The sequence below is a fragment of the Haliaeetus albicilla genome, chromosome 8, assembly GCF_947461875.1.
Source record: "Haliaeetus albicilla chromosome 8, bHalAlb1.1, whole genome shotgun sequence".
In the NCBI taxonomy this organism is placed as follows: domain Eukaryota; kingdom Metazoa; phylum Chordata; class Aves; order Accipitriformes; family Accipitridae; genus Haliaeetus; species Haliaeetus albicilla.
In genome coordinates, this window is record NC_091490.1 from 13,195,282 (window position 1) to 13,216,023 (window position 20,742).

The following is a 20,742-nucleotide window of genomic DNA, read 5'->3' on the forward strand; positions in this document are numbered from 1 at the left end:
TTGCACTAACACAAATTTATTTTTTTTGTCTTGGCTCCTAGGCCTCATGGAAAGGGCAGATTCCAGGAAAGTAGAAGGGAGTGAAGGTTGCTGCCTTGTGTTCAGAGCAGTGAGTGCTGCACAAGTGCTTCTAGTGGAAGAGTATAGTATCATGGAAGTCTAATCCATGCTGTTGCATTTCTGATCTTGCCAGGAGAATGTAGTAACGTAAGGCATCCTTGAACCAGGTCACTGTTGCTGTGTCTTGTGACTTCTTTCCAGATTCAGCTTAGGCAGATTTCCAACTAAGAGAGGCTGAACTGCAAGGACTTGCCCCTTCTCCTGGATTTGGTCTCGCAGGTATTGAATTTCTAGCTGCTGCATTTCTATGATTTTCTCACTTTCCTTCTCTGCATTCAACCTCAGGACAGCTGGGCTGGACAGCAGTTCAGTGGAGGAAGCTAGAAGATAAAATCAGAGAAGATAGAGCAGAGTAACAAAGGTCCAGCTCGCAGAGTTCTTTGGCATGAACAAGGAAAGGAGTCTTTCAGGGCTGAAGGAGTAGAGCTAAATAGTAAGATTCTGCAGTATTTAGCAGCTTCTACAACTAACATTACAATATAACTGGTACCACCAGGGAGACACACTGGAACAATGTGGAGACAGTAATATAATTGTTCACTAAGGACAAAAAAGGCTTCTGGAATGAGTACTGACAATATGGAAAACATACAAGAAGCACTATTCACCTGTGTCTTGAATTGCTTGTTTTTTCTTGGTTAATCTTAGTGTTGACTGGAGGTGATGTACCTGGGTGTGGGCCACCGTCAGTTCTTGCCGCAAGTCATTGATTTCCTTAATCAGACTCACATTTTCCTGCAAAAACAGTATGCCCTATGAGGAAAAGCACAGGTACTATCTGGCTCAGCAATATGTATCTTCTTATCATTGGGAAGGACACTGGACAGTATAGAATCATTATCAGAAGCAGAAGATACAGGGCAATCAGTACAGTACACAACGTTTCAGATAAGGCCACAGTAGATTTGACGCAAAACACGACAGTATCAAACCATGTTAGCTCAATAACCTAATATTTGTTTTGCTTTTCTGACTGCAGCTGCACTCCAAGGTATCATCTTCCTTGCCAGTTCCACAGGGAAGCTCAGGTCCCTTCCTGGACTGATCCAATTAATTCAGAATTAATGTGAGGAACTCCTATTTCTCCCTCGAGTGTGTATTATTTTGCTTTTCATTTGCCACTATGTGTCTGTTCATTTAAACTATCTGTATCTCCTTGCACTTCTTCAAAGCCCTCTTCATTAGTTCTGACAGACATCGCTTTCCAACACCCCTTCCAAATTATTAAGAAATATATAAAGCATATGGAGACTTGAGATACCTACTGCTAACATGCTGTTATGGGGCAAAGTTAGCTGTGTATTCATCTTTTGTTTTTTTAGTCAGTTTTCAACTCAAAAAAGTTCAGTCTTCTAATTTTTTTAATAGCCTACCACAAAGCATCTTGCTGAAGGAGTTGTGAAAGTACGAGAGAATGAACTTTACCCATTGTTGTGACAGATTCAAAGACTTCAGTAAAACCAGTATGGGCTAATACCAGTGAAGGATGATAAAACTGTTGCTCATAATTGAGAAACAGGAGCACCATTAACTAAATATTTCTTTTCTGAATTCAGGAGAAGTGAAATGGTATATTTGCCTCTTACAAAGAAGGTGAAATACCTTATCACATCAACAGCTAGTGCAAATGTTAAACAGCTGCCATCATACTTAAACCAAGAATAGCAAGGATTTCAGCTACTTGTGGTGGTTTCTTAGAAGTTTTGCAACACAGCACTATTCCAGCCCCTGGAACTTCATCATAAATGGTAATATTTTAAAAATGTAAGTGGCCAAAAGGCATGCTTTGGGTACCTCACATAATACCAGTCTCAAGCAATAGAAAACCCACTAAAAAAACAGGAGATAAGAACAAGGATTAATGACATTTTCCTATGAAAAAGATGTCTTCAAATCTTGATGGTTTTTTTTAATGATAATTTTGGTTGATAAAGATAATTATGTTGCCACAAGAGATTTATGCAAGGCATATGATTCAGTTCCTTACAGTATACTTATAAAGTATTAGCACCACACAACTGAAAACTGGTTAGTAATGAAGTATAATCCTTACCGCAATTATCTGTACATAGATGCACTCAAGGAGTTCAAGTTGGCAGCAATAACTCAAGGTGCATGTGCGTGGCAAGATTCTCAATACTTCGCACTAAGACAAGTACACCAAGTGTGCTTTAGTTTCCCCTCAGCTGAAAGTCACTGACTGGAGGAAGATTGTGGCATGCGTTAAGCTCTGAACTTGGGCAAGAACAGCTGTTGTGTTGGATTCTAAATGCAGTGGGAGCTGGTGCGCTCAGGCAGCCTGCTCTGAAATCATAATATTTTGTTGACTCCTACTTGTTTACTTCAAGTCTTTAAACACAGATGAAATTTGACTGCTATGCTTTTATCCCAGAGCTTGATACTAAAAGGAACACATGAAGATGATAACTTCCAAGAATCAGTCATGGTAATTTTCTTTTGACCAGCTTTCAGGGTTAGGTCACAGCATTTCTGTTCAGGTGTACTTTAGTCATGAACATCTTCATAAGTTCACCCCAAGTGGTTGAATGCTGCTATCAAATGAAGATCTTGCTTTTGGTCTATTAGACAGTATAATACATAGTATCTTGTGTGAGGCAATCTGGGCTATGTTGAAATGTCTCGTTCGGTTTGCTGGGTGCTAAAAGGCTGCTGGTTGACACTGATAATATTTTTCTGAGGAGGCATGCTATCCAGAGAGATTAGCCTTTAATTCAGTTTTTGCATTCTGCCAGAAAGCTTGCACTGCAATGCAATGGATTAAAATAAATGTTCATGGTAAAACTCATTGTCATGGGATGTTGTGGCAAAGTACCCATCGTTTCAGAAAAGGGATTGATCAAATGCATGGAGGATGAGGGCATCAGGTAAAACTGCATATGATGTCTGAATGCAATCTACAGCCTAGGAAGTCCCTGCAGTGCTGACTGTCAGAGACAGGTAGGACATATTATAGAAAAGATCATCCTATACATGCTTCAGTTCAAGCAGCATTACTTCGAGGTTATCCAGTGTGTCTCTTCTTATGTATCCAAGTGACCAAAGAAGCCATTACAAATACAGAAGGCTGGAGGGAAGACGAATAGTCTAACAACAAGCAACTTGCCAATTGTAAGAATAACTCAAATTACCTTGACAGTTCTAATCATCTGTTACAGCAGTCACTAGTAGAATGTACCTATGAACAGTCACTCAGAGAGGAATACACAGCTCTGAAAATGTAAGCACAATTGAGGAATAATAGAAATACAGAGCTGGAAGGCCATCAAGATGTCATTTACTTTTTCAAAGCAAGTCCTGACAGAAGTTTGTCTAAACTAGTCTTAAAAGCCCCCTGTGAAGGGCTGGAAGACCACGATAATTCCTCCTGGCTGTAAAGTCTCATTAATCCACTAGAATTCGGAGAACTGCTTTTTCTTTGAAGAAACCAGGCTGCTTAGAACCTTTGATATCTTCGTCTTCCAGATGTTTTATTAATTCAGTTTTAATCATCATTTCATCTTAGGCTTACCGATCCAAAACATCAAGTATTATCATTATGAGCACCATCTGTCACCCTGTTCCAGCAAGGAAATTCTTCAGGTTATTTTCTGAAGCCATCTCCTTTTGTGCCAAAGGAAACATCTAACTCACAGAAGGAGTCAAAAAATTAAAACAGGGCCAGGGAAGACGATTGCTGCTGCCTAGGCCTGAAGAAGCACTATGAATAAATAGCAAAGAACAGATGACTTAGGAGGCGACTGAGGTCTAATGATCCTGAGGAAGCATAATAAAATAACAGTGAAGAAAGGGCTAGTGAGGGGAAAAGGAAATGCTGACTTTGCAGAAGGAGATCATGGTAAGAAGAGACTGTAAAAGAGCTGTCCTCCTAGGATGTTTGGTGTGGGGCTTTAGATCCTCTCACTCCAGATGAAAACAAATTGGATCTTTGGCCCCAGCTGTCACAAGTTTACCTTGCCTTGTAGGAAACAAGGATTCTGAGCAAGAGATCTTGGTACAAATAGGCATATTCATCATGTGTTTCTGAACTTCCACGAAAAACCTGGATGTAAAAAGCAGAAAGTTCTTCTGAGTTCAGACCAGTAGGCATGGGACTATGTGGCCAAAGTAATTTTTTTTTTTCTTTTCTTCCTCCGAATTACTTCTTAAACACTACTACACAGCAAGTACAGCTTGGCACTCAGACAGGTGCAATTTGACTATGATGGCAATTATAAATACTGTTTCAAATAAAAAATAAGTACATTAATTGCTTTAAAAATACCCAGGCAGCAGAGATTCCCTATCTCCTTTTACATTAGGGAGTGGGAGATAAACAAAAGTATCCACAAAACAGCAGCAATTTCTGACTTCAGAGATCTTGCTCTTTTTGTCCAGAAAATTATAGAACTTTAGTAGCTCAATGAATATTATCCTTGAATGGAAGCACTTGAAAAACTTAGGAATTTCTGGCAAGGAAGCAAACCAAAACTGTTTCAAAGTCCTAAGAATCCATTGTGGTAAGGCTACTAAAGTCTCTTTTGTACAGCTGCTTCCTTCTTCCCCCTCCATACCACAAGGAGAAGGCTTATTACCTGCACGATGCGCTTGTAAGCAGTTTGGTGCATTTCCTGATCCTTCACCACCTTCTTTTTGAAAGCTGCCAAATTCCTCTCAAGATACTCTCGCTGTCTCATGTACTCCTGCTGCAAATCTGTTTCTGCTGCTTCAGTCTCCACCTGAGGGGGCATAGCATGTTGCCTCAGTAATTACACTACCAGAGAAATTCATCTGGAAGGAGAAGGCAAAGGCCCTGACTCACCGAGTCTGATTGCTGCACATACTTGGTGTAGAGCTCACGGATCCCATCCTTCATTTTTCTGGAATCCTGAATGAAGCCCACACAATTATGAAGATCTGTTTTAAATCGTTTGATGAGAGTTTCCATATTTTGCTTCTGCAAGAATGATGTAGGTACATTCTTATTTGGCTCATCAGAGCACTCATCATATGCAATTTTCTAGAAAGTCTAGTAGAACTGGTGAAAGCTCTCATATACTTCACTTCCACTTAATTTAAAAAAAGCCTTTCCTTAAAAAACCTGCTGGGGATGTGAGCACTAAATGTTCAAAAGCAGTGACAAGTTTTAGCAGTAATAATAACCCAAGATACTTGCATTAGGTAATGTAAGTGCCAGCATCCAGAGATCTCATCCAAAAACCAGTGGCTTATTATCATGAATGCTACCCCCCACTGTCATTTCCCAAACAACCTTATTTTACGTTCTTATTTAGAAGCAACACATGAACAGTTAATGAGAGAAGGCAAGGGACAAAACACGTATCAGACACACGCACAACTTTGTGATTTCGCATCAAGATTGCTTTCCCATTCTCACTTGGTTTCTACCAGGCCCCTCTACCTGCTTCCTCAGTCCTGCACTGCCTGCTAAGCTCCTTCCCCTTCACTTGCAGTCCCTTTTCCTCCCTCGTCTGATGTGCTTGCTGTCAAACACAAGGGGTCCTTGTCTCCTCCATTAATAAGCCCACCCTTCATTTCACCCTGCTGATGCCTACGTATCATTGTAGGTGATAGCCTACGTGCTGCTCCTGTTTAGGCCAAGTGTCCCCAGATTTCAAGCGTGGGCAGGAAAGGGTAGTCAGTTAAACATTTGCCTCTCTGCTCTGTAAACCCAGAAGAATATGTGTTGATTGAACAAACTGACACATAAATAACTGGATTTTTTTTAGTATCAACTCTCTAACCTGGTTGCAAGCTTGGAAGTTTTCTGTCTTTGTCCCCACTAACCAGAGACTCTCCTGGTCCTTGGACACAGTATCCTTGAAGTACCCTTTGCTCAGATTAATGCTTCTGCGGTGTTCTGTCCCCACAAACTTCATTATGTGGGACCTGCACAGTAGTTGTACCCCATACCTTCTGCCTCTCTCTGTGCATCTCGCGATCAGTTGCCTTTAGTTTCTGCTGCAGTTGTGTGATATTCAGTTTCAACTGTGTGCTCTCATTGTGGAACCGTGCCAGCTCCCCCTCCATCTGCAAGGAAGCAGAAGAAGGAAATCAGGACTAAAAGGACACATGAAAAAACAACACGTAACAGGAAAACAGGAGACTGAAAATACAAACTTCAGGGAGTAGATCCCCCTTCAGGTTGAATTACAACACGAAAAAAGTCAATTTTGGAACAACACTGCCCTCTGTCAGAATATACAGAAAACACAAAAATGGATATTCAATTCCCTTTTGAGTTACAGGTATTTTAAGTGATGTGATGCCCCTTAATTTCCTTGAGCTGAACTGGAACTTTACTGTTCCATCTGAATAAAAATGGGTGAGATGGAAATTAACAGTCAATACTGGAAAGAGTAAGTGAAACAATAAGAAGAACCTGATACTGAAAAGAAACAAACCCATTGAAAAGCTGTGGGTACATATGTAGAACACAAGGGGAAAAAAGCAATAGGGGTACTACAGCATTTACTGGCATAAGATGGTGACCAGAAGAGAGAACAGGGCTTTCATCATGCTAGTCTAACATACATACAAATTGTTCAGTAGTTTGCATTTTATTCAAAAGGCTTTTGTTCTGAATAAACAGACTTAGGAAAACTAACAGGTCACTGATAAGCTGTGTCACCACAGACCTAATTTGGCTGAGCTAAAGGTACATCTGTGGAGAGATCACAGTAAGTTTCTATCATAAATAAGTTGCCTCAATGAGTCTGCTGCAAGCTAAGTATGAATACATGGAAATTTTCCATGGATCAGCTGACGAACAGTAATTTGTCCACATACCTAATCCCTAAACAGAGTTATGTTTGCATAAACCTGCAACTTTTCTGAGAGAAAAAGTTCACTCTCTCTTCCTCCAGAGCAGTAAAGGCAGTGTCTTGCAAATTCTACAGGGTACATGGAGGGCAACCACATAAGGATAAGATCTATTTTTAAGCAAAACTGATATTACTCAGAGTCTAGAATTAAATACTGAAACAGGAGCTTAAATAACTGTGTCGATCACTGGTAGCATATGATAGAAAACTAAATAGCAGCTATTGTGCACAAATTCACTGGTAGCATATGATAGAAAACTAAATAGCAGCTATTGTGCACAAATATTTTTAATAGCTGTAAAGATATTGAATCAGTGCTGAGTATCCTTGAAAGAAGTCAAGGAACAAACAGGGTGGAGTCTTCCATGGGACTTACCAGGTCATCTTTGTATTCAAAGGGCTTAGTAGCAGAGGCCAAATGAGAGTTTTACTCACCTCATGGATCTGCTCCTTCATTGTTTTAATATCATTTTCACGTGACTCTATTTGCTTCTTGAACTCCTCTATTCTGTAATCCAGTACAAACTTGAACTTCTCCAGTTCCTGATTTTTCTTTTTTAGGTCATATATGTGCTTCTCCTGGGAGAAATAGGTACAGAGATCCGAATCAGACACAACACTCTCAAACAGATCCCTAGGACAAGGCACAAATACGGCAGAGGCAAAACCAGCAGTCACAGATCTAGTGGAAGACTGAACTTCAGTTGCACATCTACACAGATTGCATGAGAAGGGAGGGGGCAAATAATGCAGAGAGCCATCTACAGATCCCAGAACAGAGGATGAGAAACTCAACATCCTGAAGTTGAGCTCCTGAAGAAAAGCTTAGAATGTCAACTAAAAACTAAAATCCCAAACTAAATATCGCAAATTCTTTAAGTTAAAACTGAGTTTCCAGTCATGTGATATTATCACAAGACGATGCTATTAAAATAAATAACTGTATTAAATATGGGAGGGTGGCTTTGATCTCAGCCAATTGTCCTGTTTCTCACCTTGTCTTGGATAGTGTCAGCTCTCTCTTGAACCTCTGTCTTCAGTGCCAAGATGTCCTTCTCCAGTGACCTAATGATGCCTTGCAGCTTCTGCTGTTCTAGTCTCATTTCCTCAGTGTCCCTGTTTCGTTCCTTGAGCTCTTTCTGTAGGCCGTTCAACTAGGGAGGCAAACGAGTAAGAACTTAAAAGTCTGCAAAAGCTGTGCACAACTTAGCCATCCTACTCTGTAAGATACCTTGTAAACAGTGTAGGATAAAGGATATCAAACTAAGATATGATGAAGGAGCATCACATCACTTAAATACATGTAATTCAAAAGAGGGTTGAATATCCATTTTTGCATTTTCTCTATATTCTGACAGAATAGTCACTGCGCTACAAGGAATCAAGGAATTTGCATCCAGAAGCAAGAAGTGTATGGATATTATACTCAAGCATCAGCTTCAAATAACACTAAAGCCATGGAAAATTATTTTAAGGAGATCACTTGTTATACATCTCTAAGGATGTCAAAGTAGACTGGGATGGTGCCTAGTTCATAGCTTTTGGGTACCCCAAAATCCCCGCCTCAGTACTAAGATCTGTGAAGCCAAGAAAGTTGGAACCAAGGAATGGTGCTGGTCAAACTGTGAGGACCCATGAAGAAAATCCTGGTGTCTAAAAGACAACAGAACTGAAGACAGTACCATGATAATAGAGGGTATGAAGGAAGAGAACCTGTCTCCAGATGGATACTGAAGAAACTGAAAAGAAAAAATGTCCCTCTAACATCCTTAGACAAATGTAATAGCCAGCCAGTAAAAGAGTTAAAGGTTTTATGCCTCCTTAAACGTCCTAGTAAAACCAATAAAAAATGATGATGCATACAAAACACAAAGTGTTTATTGCATCAAATGAAGCAGTAGAAGTATTTTTCTAACAAAGCAACGCATTAGATCTTGGAAAAAGGAAAAGGTTCATTTCTTTCCCATCGTAGGATGAACAATATTATTATTTATAATTTAAAACTATGTAAGATAAAAGAAAGTGTACTAATAAAAACACACCTCCTCTGTCATCATCTCTAATCATATCAGCAATACAATCAGCACACAGCTTCTTCTTCTGCCCAAATATTCTAAAACATTCCAACTGATATAAGAAGGAGCTACTGTTCTCATATGAAATGCCACATATTTACAGACTAAATTAACAGACTAAATTGACATGCCATTAATCATATTCAATCCTTGGCTATAGGTCTTCACGTGCAGGTCTGACCCTATCACAGAATAAGACATACCCTTTTATTCATGACTCCTATTTCTCCTTTCAGTTGCAGGTTTGATCCCCTTTCTTCCAACAGCTGTCTCTCATACTTGATTTTGATTTCCAGGATTTCTTGATCTTCATCTTCTTCTATTTGTTTCTTAATTTCTTCATGTGCTTGAAGCTGCTGCTTCATATCCTCCTCTGCCTGCATTTAAGGAAAGCAAACATCAGAGAGGACAACAGTAAGAGACCAGTAAAGAAGAGGAGAATTCTTTATTTGTAACTGTGTTTCTCCTAGGAGGATCTGTATTTAGTGGACTCTTCAGTTGCAGCAATATTATTTAAGGTAACTTAACTTCTTAGGGGATTAAAGTAACTTTAAAAACTGTTAAGACAAACATTAAAAATTCTTCTTAAAAAAAATTCTTCTTAAGGCTTGGATGCTTCAAGTTAGGAACGTGGCCCAAATACTAACATCAGCAAACTTGTTCTGGCTGCAGAAAACACAAACATGAGTAACACCTGATACGATCTTTTAAAATTGCTGTTTCTGATGCATTAGGACCAATGACCACTCAGGTTTGTATCAGTCTCTGTATGCCTCTCTTCTCACATTCATTCCTCATGTTCTTTCCAAATTGGTATTGCAACATAGGGCTGCAAACAGTAAAGTTGATAGAATTTATTGACTTTAGATATACAAGTATCAGTTATCTGGCTGCCCTTTGTCAAGCCAAGTCTTTGACCTCAATGTGCGGGAGTTTTTTAAGTACTCAGGGTATTTCTCTTTGTTCCCCAAATTATGCAGGCAGGAATCTCAGGGACTCAGGAATGGAATTCACCATTTTAGAAATGTTATCTTTTCACTAGAACAAGCTGATTGAATCTTTTTTTCTTCAGTTACAGTAAATGTATCATATAACCCACATTAATAAACAGGAATTCTTGGATCTAGGAGAAAGAGAGGTGAAGCTGAGAATGCCCAAGGATATTAACCTTAGCAGGTTACTTAGTCTAGGTTTGAAGCCCAGAAAAGTTGGTAACTCAGCTGGGTTTTCCTCACTACTATTCTATATATTTGTCAACATATTTCCCCAAGGTTACAGGCAGATTAGGATCTGCATGAAGGGAGCCAACCTATCCTGTCCTAGGGAACATTTTATCACAGTTGGAGATAAACTTAGTTGATAATTCAAACTGCAAATCAAGTTTCCTACCTCTTCCAGCAGAACAGATTTCTCATTAAGTTTTTCCTCATAATATTCTGTTAGCTCCTTCACAGCCTTGTTTTTGCTTTCGTCCAAATTGTGCAATTGTTTCTCATATTCCTCCTGCATCCTCTGGGATTTCACTTGCAGCTCCTGGTATTTCTCATTCTCCATTAAGAGTTTCTGATTACTGTCAGATTCTGGTAACAGGCAACATATGGAACAGATAAAGCTAACAGAAAAGAGAGGTGTATCCTATCCTTCTACAGTCATCATTGTCTTATTCTCTACTGTCTTTTTGGCAGCTGATTGCAATAAGTTACAGTAGAAGCACTTCATCACTTTCTTAATCAGATATACAGGGGTTTTAGACTCTGTGGCCATACAAAATTTTACATCAGAAAACCATCTCTTGAGTCTCTTGCTCTTCCTTTTACTTACCACTTCACTAATAATGCCTATTCCAAGGCTGTCATTCACCTTTCTCAGTTGTATCTGAATATTGTGCTATATCCCTGCTTGCTGCATCAGGAGAGAATGTTCTGTTCCAGCCTGAACAAGTCTAAAACCTACACCAAAATCTCCTGCTCTGCCATTACAACAAATTAATAACAGCTAATTTAGGCATTCTCTTGAGATGACAACCATGTCAGAGCTGCATGAGCACAACTGTTACAGCGTATGAGTAGGCAATGGACTCATTTATGGGTGGACTTGCTTTTTGGTACTAATTTGCAGTACTTCTATTTTATCTTGATTATGACTCTGGGGTCCAGGTATTTACATGTTGTGTGCACTGTACATTAGCCTCGTTGCTGAACTGTATGACTTCACTATTCTTGCACAGTGAGCTATAAGTTAAATGAAGAAATTACTAATCTCAAAACCGATACATCTAAGATACAGTGCCCATGTGCATGTTTGTGGTGCAGTTTAGACAAACATTTGGTCCGCAATACCTATATGACATACATGCATTTTTCCTTGTACTTGTACTCTAGCAATCCCTCCCTGTCACATTACTTGCTATGAATCTAATGCACTTCCTCCACATTCTAGTTACAAACACTTGTTACAGTCTAACCTAACTGTTGCACCTCCCTGGCCTGTTTATTCATCAGCTCAGACAGTTGAAACTGGTGTTGTAGCTCCTGTTTTTCTTTCTCTGCCTGTAAAATCTGGGGAAAAAAATAAGAAAAATACATTTTAATTTGAAACTAGGCAAAGCAGTGTCCAAATCATTTGTGCTCTTGACCATGGTGGGGAACACATACACAACAGAATTCATGTTTGGTGAGACCAAAATTCAGATGCCATGTGTCACTAAGCCAAGTTTTCCCAGAGATTAGTTTGTTATGACAAGTTACAAAACTATGGAGAGCTAAGGGAAAGTAGCAAATGGAGTTCATATAATACAGGGTACTGTATAACACTAATCTAACAAGAAAAGTTTGTGAGCTACAAAAGCCCCCACTTCTTTGTGTGTGCCTGCTTGAGAAGAATTTGCAGTTCCACAAATTGTTGTCCAGATATTAAAGTTCAAGCTGCTTCCTGTCTCACTAGAAGCAACCTTGAGGTCCTAAAACACTGACAATTGCACAGAATGACATAAACCTAAGCAAAAGTGAGTTCTGAATGCCATTTGCTTGGAATGTCCAACTACCACTTCTTCTAAAAAAGCACAAAGAACTGGAACAAGAAAATGGGTGAGAAACTTCCCAGAAAAGTTGGGAATTATACCATAGGTACAATTTTTTCAGTTTCTTCTCATAACAACTGTATGGGTCTTACATAAGCAGAAATGCTCCATTTGACTGCTGGCCACAACAACTAGAAAGGTTAGCCCCAAGCCTGTCCAAATCTGTCGTTCAGTTTAACCTTAATACGTACTGATAGTCAGACAGGAAGTACAACTTGCCTGCTTAGAAAACTTTTATTCACCTTCAAAGGCATTTGCTTGCAAGCCTATAATCAACAAGCCTAAAGAAGTTTCAGCGTGGCTGAGATTATTATAACTCTATAGCCAAGTGCTACCTATGAAAAGACGTGAAGAACTGCAGAAGAAAACCAGCACAGATAAAACACAGGTAGAGGAATCTATAAGAATTGAAATGGCTTTCTTGTAAAAGGTCAAGCTGTGCAAAAATGAGGAAGAATAGAAAGGTTAAAACTCAGGTTACTTAAATGCAAAAACCACAATGAGAAAAGCCAAAGAACCTGAGGAACTACTTGAAGAAAACATTAAAATTAATAATTAAACTTCCTCAAAAAAATCAAAATCAGAAACCTGCCAGAACATTTGTAGGGCCAAAAGACAAGAAAGGTATAAAAGGAGCACCTGAAAATGACAAGACCATAAAATAGTAAAACTATTAAGTAACTTGGCAAGCTTTCATACTGGAATCCTTCCTTATGTGGAGTCAAACTGAAATACTGCTTGAAGGGACTATGTACAACTCAACAAAATAAGCACTAACAAATCACCAGGACAGGTTAATATTCATCCAAAAGCTTGAAAAGAACATGAAGTTGACAGAATTGAATCATGTGATGTGTAATCTCTCACTTCAAGCCATCTTACTGCCATAGAAATTGCTATTGGATCACTTGCCTTCTAACCCTAAAAAGGGTCCAGAAATACAGCAAATTACAGGTCAGAAATCTGGTGTGTGCACCAGACAGACGGACAGAATAGAATTAACGGACACAGATAAGTATGACACTGGGAGAAATTATCTTGGCTTTTGCCTTTCAGGGAAGTCCTGCTTCATGACCACGGAGAAATCAATAAACACATGAACAGAAGAAATCCAGGAAATATATTTTACTTCTATTTTCAAAAAGCATACAAGATGTTCTTAAAAAAGCTAAGTGGCCAGGGCATAAAGAAGGTGGCATTAAGAAGAATAATTGTTGGATTCTGCAGCAGCTGCAACCTTTTATATGACAGAGCTTTTAAGGTATAGTCCCATTTCTACTTCAGGGTGATATAGCTTTACTGATCCTTGGTCTTAAGCAGCATTTATTGCTGGAACTGGTTTTATGTGAAGATACTTATAGGCTACATAGAAGAACTCTTGCATTCCCTTGTACTTACAAGATACTTGACTCAAAAGTAGCTTCATGCTTTACAAATATCAAGAACATCTTTATTGGAAAGGAATGCTTCATTTTTCAGATGCTTTATGGCATTCATACATATATAATGCAAGCTTGAATTCAACTCTTCAGTGAAAGATTTCTTGGTATTTGGTTCCGCAATATGAATCATACCTGGTGTTTGGTTTTAAGGGAGCTTATTTCCTGCGTGAAATTCTCTTCTAATTCCTTTATTTTTTCATTACAATACATGTCCTTGAGACGTAGCTGGTAATCATTTTCTGTCCGTAGCTCTTTCACACGAATCTGCAGGTCTAGCATTGCCTGACTCTGTTAGGACATGGATGAGAAGACAGTTTTAACAGAGAGATTATTTGTCATTAGCAACAGCTTGTTAAGGATGTTTTATTTACATACACATATTTATGAAAGACAGCTTTTGCAGAGAATTTTCAGACAGACAGGCCAAGAATTTCCAGAAATAAGGTTCCTTTGTTATCTTACAAGATTGTTTACAGAAATGCAGCTTCTGAGTTCTCTACTCCACTAAAACTACTTTCAAGAGATTGGGGAAAGTATTAAGAGAGAAGTCTAAACTGTTCTCCATACTCACTGTTCATATAACGCAGTTTGCATATTAACAAGCAGCTGCAGCTACTTACTGTAACCTCTTTTTATGATGAAAGCCATGCAAGCCCTCTTAAACAGAAGGCCATATAGGAATAGCTAGTCACAAACACCATGCAAATGTAATTCACAAGCTGTACACTAGGAATCCTATGGTTCATGTTCACAAGTTGCTCCTCTTACCTTCTCTTCGATATCTGATCTCATGATCAGTACTTCCTCAGCATACTCAACTTCCTTTACCCATTTCAGTATCCCACCTCCTTTATCATACACTTTCCAGATAAATATAGAGCCATCCTCTGAGGCAGTCAGCAGAAATAGGTCATTGTTTGTTATGGACATCTTAGAAGTAGGAGACAACAAAATAATAGTAGAGACAAGGAAGAATGGAGAGACAGTTTGATTTTATACCAAATTTTTCTCCCCACCCACATACTCCCTGTCATTTCTACCACATAAAGTCAACAGTGGAAATATTAACATAGGCCCACTACCAACATCTTGATTATGTCCTCTACTCCTGCTCCGCCCCGGTCCAAACAACAGGGGAAGGCAAAGAATAGAAGAACATGTGAAGACACTGGATCTGCTTCTGCTCTCAAAGCTGTAGGAAGATTTTTAAAAACCTGGAACAGACAAGACCTTCTAGACAGTTATAGCACAGACAGGCATCTTATATGACAATTACAAAGGTCTCTAGCTTTTTCCTTTGTGAAGTTGTTTGAGCAACAGATAGCTAAACTTTTTCTTTTGAATCTGCAAATAAGCCCACCAAGAACTATCTAGTAATAACTGCTGTCACCTCCTCCAGGCCTCCTGTGACTGCGTGGCCTGGCATAGAGTACCTGGGAGCTGACACAGCTTACGAATGAGGTGAAAGTAGAGTTCCAGTAACTGAAGTTCATAGACTAATGTTGGACTGTGCAACTCTAAGTCAAGGTGCTGTATTTGACAGTGATACTTAAAATGCCAAAATTACAAACAGTTGTAGCAAGACAGAACATGTGGCTTCCTGGAGAAAGCACACTGAAATGTTCCATGGTTGCAGGGTCTATTCCATATCCCCCACCTTTGAGATGCTGTTCATTAGCCTTTTAGATATACACTCTGGTTAGCAGACCAGTACTGCAATCTCTTCTGCTCTTTACCCTGGCAGCAAGTTACTTAATACATTTATCTCATTCCTACTTCTATTCTCACAAGAGGTTTTAAAGTCTGCATAACTTTATCTTCCTCTTTCCAGAAAGAGCTATATCATAATTCTCCATCAGGGATACGCCATGTTACGTATCCTGGTGCAAGCCACTTTTTAGCCAACAACAGCTTATCCAGTGACATCTATTTTGAGAGACAGGACTTCTATAAATGTTGCAATATTCATTCTTCACATGCAGGCTTAACCTTAGTTTTAATGTATTATGCTATGAAACGGGAAGGAGAATCAATGCTAAAGGAGACGTGTGCAGCTGGTATCGCAGGGAAAAGAAAGTAGTCTATGTTACCTTTGTAACAGCACCTGCATGGGCCCGATACTCGTTGAAATCCCTTGTCAAAGGTAACGGGTACTTCATAGCTCGAATTGTCCCCAGAGATGTACCAACAAATACCATGTGCCCGGAATATGAAACAGCTACTGCAGTATAAACAACATCAAAAGCAGGCACTTCATGCTGGATCTAAAAAAAAAAACAAAACCAAAAAACAACAAAACACACAAACTCCTCACATTACATTAAGTTCCCCAATACTATTTGATTACTTATTGCATGAGCAATTGTCATACCCCTGCCTGCAGCAAATAATGCAGTTAAAAGAATCTACGTGCCTATAGGATTAAAGCCAGGAAGAGTAATTAGTATTAAGGTTTATAGATATGCACTCTTAAAATTTCAAGCCAAGTTCCAAACGTTGATCACTTCTGAAAGACGTAATGGTTATCACATACAATTTACTACTATTTTGGACAAAAAAAAAAATGCACATCGCCTACAGCGGTAGATGCTATACACTTGTATTTCAGCAAAACAGTTGATACAATATTCCCAAGTTAGTTTGTTAGCCAGATTAGAAGATTTCTAGGTAAATCCAAGTTTTAAAAATACAAAACTACAACAAAATTTCAGGTTTCATGGTAAAGGACATAAGAACACAAGAAAAGCATCAGTAAATATCGCAGCTATCAAAACCAGGCTGATTTCTACTTAGCAAATGGATGATAAGGAAACCAAAGCACTAGTACCCTCCCCAGAGAGCTTAGCAAAATCCCAGAGTGCTTGTTAGCTCACCGAAGACTCTGAAATTTCTTTAAGAGTTTGGTCAGATCCAACAGCAAAGATGATTTTGGCATCAGAAGACAGGGCAATGCTGCTGTAGATGCAGGACTTGAGCACACACTCTGACTCCCTTTCACCTGTCAACAAGTTCCACTCATACACAGCACCATGTGTGTCACAGGAGACAAATTTAGCATCATCTGCGCTCCACTTAACTGCATGTATCTGGCAAAAGCAAAACACACCAAGGAGCACGATGTGTAGTTTATAGACATAAAACATGGAGTCATTTTACTGGTAGATCCATAACAACTTTGGAATCATACTTCTAAGTCTTACTTTAAAACCCCTAGATGTCTCTCAACTAATCCCATTTTAGCATTTAAAAAAAATAATCAGTAAGAGCTACTTTATGAACACACTGTCAGGAAAAAGCTCATTTCAATAGTGAGTAGTACATTTTATTTTTTAATTTATTACTGGGATGTTTTTCCTGATTCAGCCATCTGCCAATCATTCACCCTCAATTTAAGGACAGACTCTTTAGATGTCTTTAGTGCATGCATACATTGACTTCTGACCACAGAAAACTGACTTTTGTATTTCTATTTTTAATTTTGGGGCCCATTTCTGATCCAAAATTGTACTTCACCTTTTCAAAACGCATCTTACCAACTAGTTCATACTTCAATGAGTTGTATCTTATAGAATGTGTTTACTAACCTTCCCGCTATGTCCTTTCAGATTATTAATATTCTCAAAGGTGATGCTGGAATAAATTTGAATCACATTTCCATCAACTGCAGCAAAAAGATGGCCTCCGTTACTGAATGAGCACTACAATAAGAACATAACCACCCATTACTGTAGATGCAGTGGATAAAAACATTCATGCATTGAATTCCAATGACATCGTCTAATATCAGAATGTTACACAAAAAGAAAACTCCATGACATAATTAGCCTCTTACTGCTTTCTTAATTGCTTTCCCCTGTAAAATTCAGTCCTTGAGTATTTGAGCAAACTACCCCTTCTGCTGCTTCCCAGGTCCACAGTCATCCATCAGCCTCCAGGCTTATTTTCCAACAGTTGGAATCCTCTTCTCAATGCTTTGATATCCTAAATCCTACTAGGATCTATTGGAGACATTTCTATCTTCTGTCATGTTCTTCATCACTTTGCTCCCTATGACTCCCCAGTTTCATTTTTGTACCACTCCTTACCTCTCTACACTTTCTCACAGCAAACTCCTTGAAAACATGCATGTCTTCATACAGTAGACTTATAAATCGTAGTTTGTCAGAAAACCCAACCAAACAGAAAAGGCCAGTGGGATGAAGTGATACTGTGTATGCTTCCTCACGATATTCCTTATACAGCTCCAAAGTGCTGAAAGAGAAAACCATTGCGCAGTATGGAATAGTACAAACTCCCTATGCACACTTGACAGGACATCATCTGGCCCGGCAAGGACACCTGCAGCTACAATCTGACTCTGCCTTGTCCTTGAGGAAATACGTTGTCATTCGATTAAGTAATAATCACAGAGATGTTACAGGAAACAAAGGCAAATCTGAACTTTCTGGTTCACAGAGAAGGTGTAGAAGGTGCAAGAGCAAATCCTTGTTTACTGTAATATAATGAAGACGGTAAATGAACTGCTGATTGCAAATCTACACAAACATCTTGTCTGACATTTGTTTTTCCCCAACTCTCCCTCCACAGAGCCTTAAAAGACAAGTAATTTTGCTTAAGAACTATGGCTATGAAGCAGGATAGGGGACAACAGTATCTCAAGACAAAGCTGAATGAAACATTTCTGAAGATTTTTTTCTTTTCCCCAAAACACATGAGAAGTCTGACATCAATATGGCTTAATAGAAAAGGTTTTGGATTCTTCTGGCACTGGTTTTAAAAGCACTGCATATTAACACTGCCCAAATCATGTCAGTAAGACCACTTACGTCCCACACCACAGAAGAATTTCAGCAGAACAATGCTCTCATTCATATGAGATTGCTGCTGATGCCTGCTAAATAAAATATACAAAAAAGCAAGAGGTAATAACAAACACAAACAACTCTTTACTTCGTCTCGTAATTCCAGATGCGGACAGATCTATCGAGGGAACAAGTAGCAAGAATGGGTTTCCACATGCAGATGTCCAGACCAGTGATTGAAGCAGAATGCAATGGGAAATTCAGATACGAAAAATAAGCTGCCTTCTCCTGAGAAGCAATAAGAACATAAAAAGATCACAAATATTTCACTGCAGGCAGTAAGTCAGGTAAGAAATCTATCATAGCTCTTTGTGTACAGTAATCAAATATTTTTGAGGAAACCACTTAATCCTTTCACTGCACTGGTCTGAACCCAACAATGTTAAAAACATAACAATGTTAGAATCAGTTTTAATTTATTTATTAATAATCTATTTATTAATAATAAAAAAAAAGTGACGCAGGGAAGATGCAGGCTCCATAGTTCTCATACACTAGTGAGAGCAGAACATAATTATAAGTGTCCAAAGAAATGCAAGTTAGATAGATAAATAAAACTGGACCTACAGAATTCAGTTAAAACCTTCTGGTCAGACAGATATTTAAAAATAATCAAGTGATAAGTGATAAGTAACTTCACCAGGATGTTTAGCTAGCACATGCTGGAAGTGAGGCACCAATAAAATTTTAGGCTGCATGCAGAAAAAGGACCCATAACTACAAAACTCTTTCCTGTAAAGATCTTTCTGTATGCCTGCATACAGTTTAGGTATTTAACTCCATGTAAGTCTAGTTCATGGTAATACTTTTATCTCTTGTCTTTGTATTATTTAATTCCTCCAGAGTAGGGAATGTTTTTCACTGTGTTTGTTCTTCACAAAGAGGTTTCACTCCTAACTAGGACTTCAACAACTATTATTTTAGAGTAACATCAGATTTCCATGGCTGTTCCAGCTTTATCATTGCATTGAAGTTTCTGCATATTACAGTGGAGCATAAACTACTAGTTATGTTAAAAATCTCTCTGTTAAAGCCTTACTTAAGTGGTTCAACAGACATGCACCCTTAAACAGTCTTAACCGTGTCCTCTATCATTCTGCTGACTAACATCAGGTATTCATATGGAGGGATGCTTGAGCAAGGGGCTGCTGAAATACAGCGCTCAGAGAAGCATGCAGACCACTTCATATCATCAGCTTTAAGGGTTCAGACACTATTTGATAGATTTTATGAGAAGGTAACATAGAACGCGACACTAAATAGCCTGTGCCATTCCAATACACCCCTTACTAGACATGATGGCTGTAGAATGTGATAAGACTGCACTCACCTTCATAAGATTGGTGGAGAGCATAGTAAACATGTAAAGCTGATTTTTATTTGTGTTAACGACCATCGTTTCCTCAGAGGGGCTGAAGCATATACATATAATGTCCTGTCTGCCTGATGTTTTTGGCTCACTTCTGAACAGGTCCTGAGGAAGCTGCACAAGAAATGCATCCCATGGGATATTCCAGTTCTCCGTGTTTTAGTAGCAGGCATGCACAAACACACAAACTTTTGCTCTAATGCTACTCTAATAAGCATATACATAACGTCAGTAAGACAACTTGGATATTTAATAGTACATAACTACTGCAAGGCAGGGAATAGAGGACAACATAATCTAACTATCTATAGCATTACAGCTGAAAAAAGTATCAGAGGACATTTCAGCAGTAATCTTAACTAATGCATTAAACAAAAATGAAAACGGTAGCAGAAAAACATCGAGAAAATTGTGATCTCAGAATCTTTGCATTGTATCATTCAGGTTGATAACACTCTTATAACAGGGTCTTGTGCATAGGGAAGATCTGACATTTTAGGCCCAGAGTATGAAGGCTTGACCAGATCATCAGAGTTAAATATTCTTATCCAAAGATTGCAGTAAGTCAATGCACGCAGCTTGCTATAGAACAGTTAGAAATCTTACTAGATTACTTAAGAGTGCACAAGTCTCATGACAGCTATAATAAATATCTGAGGGGAGAAAAGCTTTGCCATGAAAAAACCCAAGCAGCTTAGTTCTTCAAAACTGATATAGACTACTTCTTAGCTCCAAAAGTCTCCATAAATAAAAGTTTCTTAAAGGTTTCCTGAAGTTTAGCAGCCTCAAAGCACATTTTACCTGTGGGAACATGCAGAGCTACCTTGCAAAAGGATATCTGTCACTGACTTTCAGTGTGACCTCTGGCAACTCCCTTACTTTCAACACCACCAGGACAGTTAGCTAATGCTTACAATGTAGTTTAGAGATGTGCTAAAAATTATTATTAATAA

General features: G+C 38.8%; 1 protein-coding gene across 3 annotated transcripts in view; it reads right to left on the reverse strand.

Moving 5' to 3' along the window:
* CFAP57 (cilia and flagella associated protein 57) overlaps positions 1 to 20,742 on the reverse strand; it is a 23,494-nt gene continuing 2,752 nt past the window's right edge. Inside the window, exons 5-22 of one of the 3 annotated variants that reach the window (XM_069788981.1) lie at positions 19,751 to 19,903; positions 18,509 to 18,648; positions 17,644 to 17,809; positions 17,143 to 17,256; positions 16,432 to 16,644; positions 15,649 to 15,822; positions 14,327 to 14,488; positions 13,691 to 13,846; positions 11,502 to 11,595; positions 10,427 to 10,617; positions 9,241 to 9,414; positions 7,958 to 8,116; positions 7,398 to 7,541; positions 6,052 to 6,168; positions 4,940 to 5,074; positions 4,713 to 4,856; positions 729 to 855; positions 1 to 440 (exon numbers count right to left, since the gene is read on the reverse strand). In XM_069788981.1, coding sequence (XP_069645082.1) covers positions 229 to 440; positions 729 to 855; positions 4,713 to 4,856; positions 4,940 to 5,074; positions 6,052 to 6,168; positions 7,398 to 7,541; positions 7,958 to 8,116; positions 9,241 to 9,414; positions 10,427 to 10,617; positions 11,502 to 11,595; positions 13,691 to 13,846; positions 14,327 to 14,488; positions 15,649 to 15,822; positions 16,432 to 16,644; positions 17,143 to 17,256; positions 17,644 to 17,809; positions 18,509 to 18,648; positions 19,751 to 19,903 — 2,775 coding nt within the window. In that variant the 3' untranslated portion in view covers positions 1 to 228. Of the gene's footprint in view, positions 441 to 728; positions 856 to 4,712; positions 4,909 to 4,939; positions 5,075 to 6,051; positions 6,169 to 7,397; positions 7,542 to 7,957; positions 8,117 to 9,240; positions 9,415 to 10,426; positions 10,618 to 11,501; positions 11,596 to 13,690; positions 13,847 to 14,326; positions 14,489 to 15,648; positions 15,823 to 16,431; positions 16,645 to 17,142; positions 17,257 to 17,643; positions 17,810 to 18,508; positions 18,649 to 19,750; positions 19,904 to 20,742 lie in introns of those variants that run through there. The other 2 variants (XR_011325722.1, XM_069788982.1) reach the window with 2 other exon arrangements.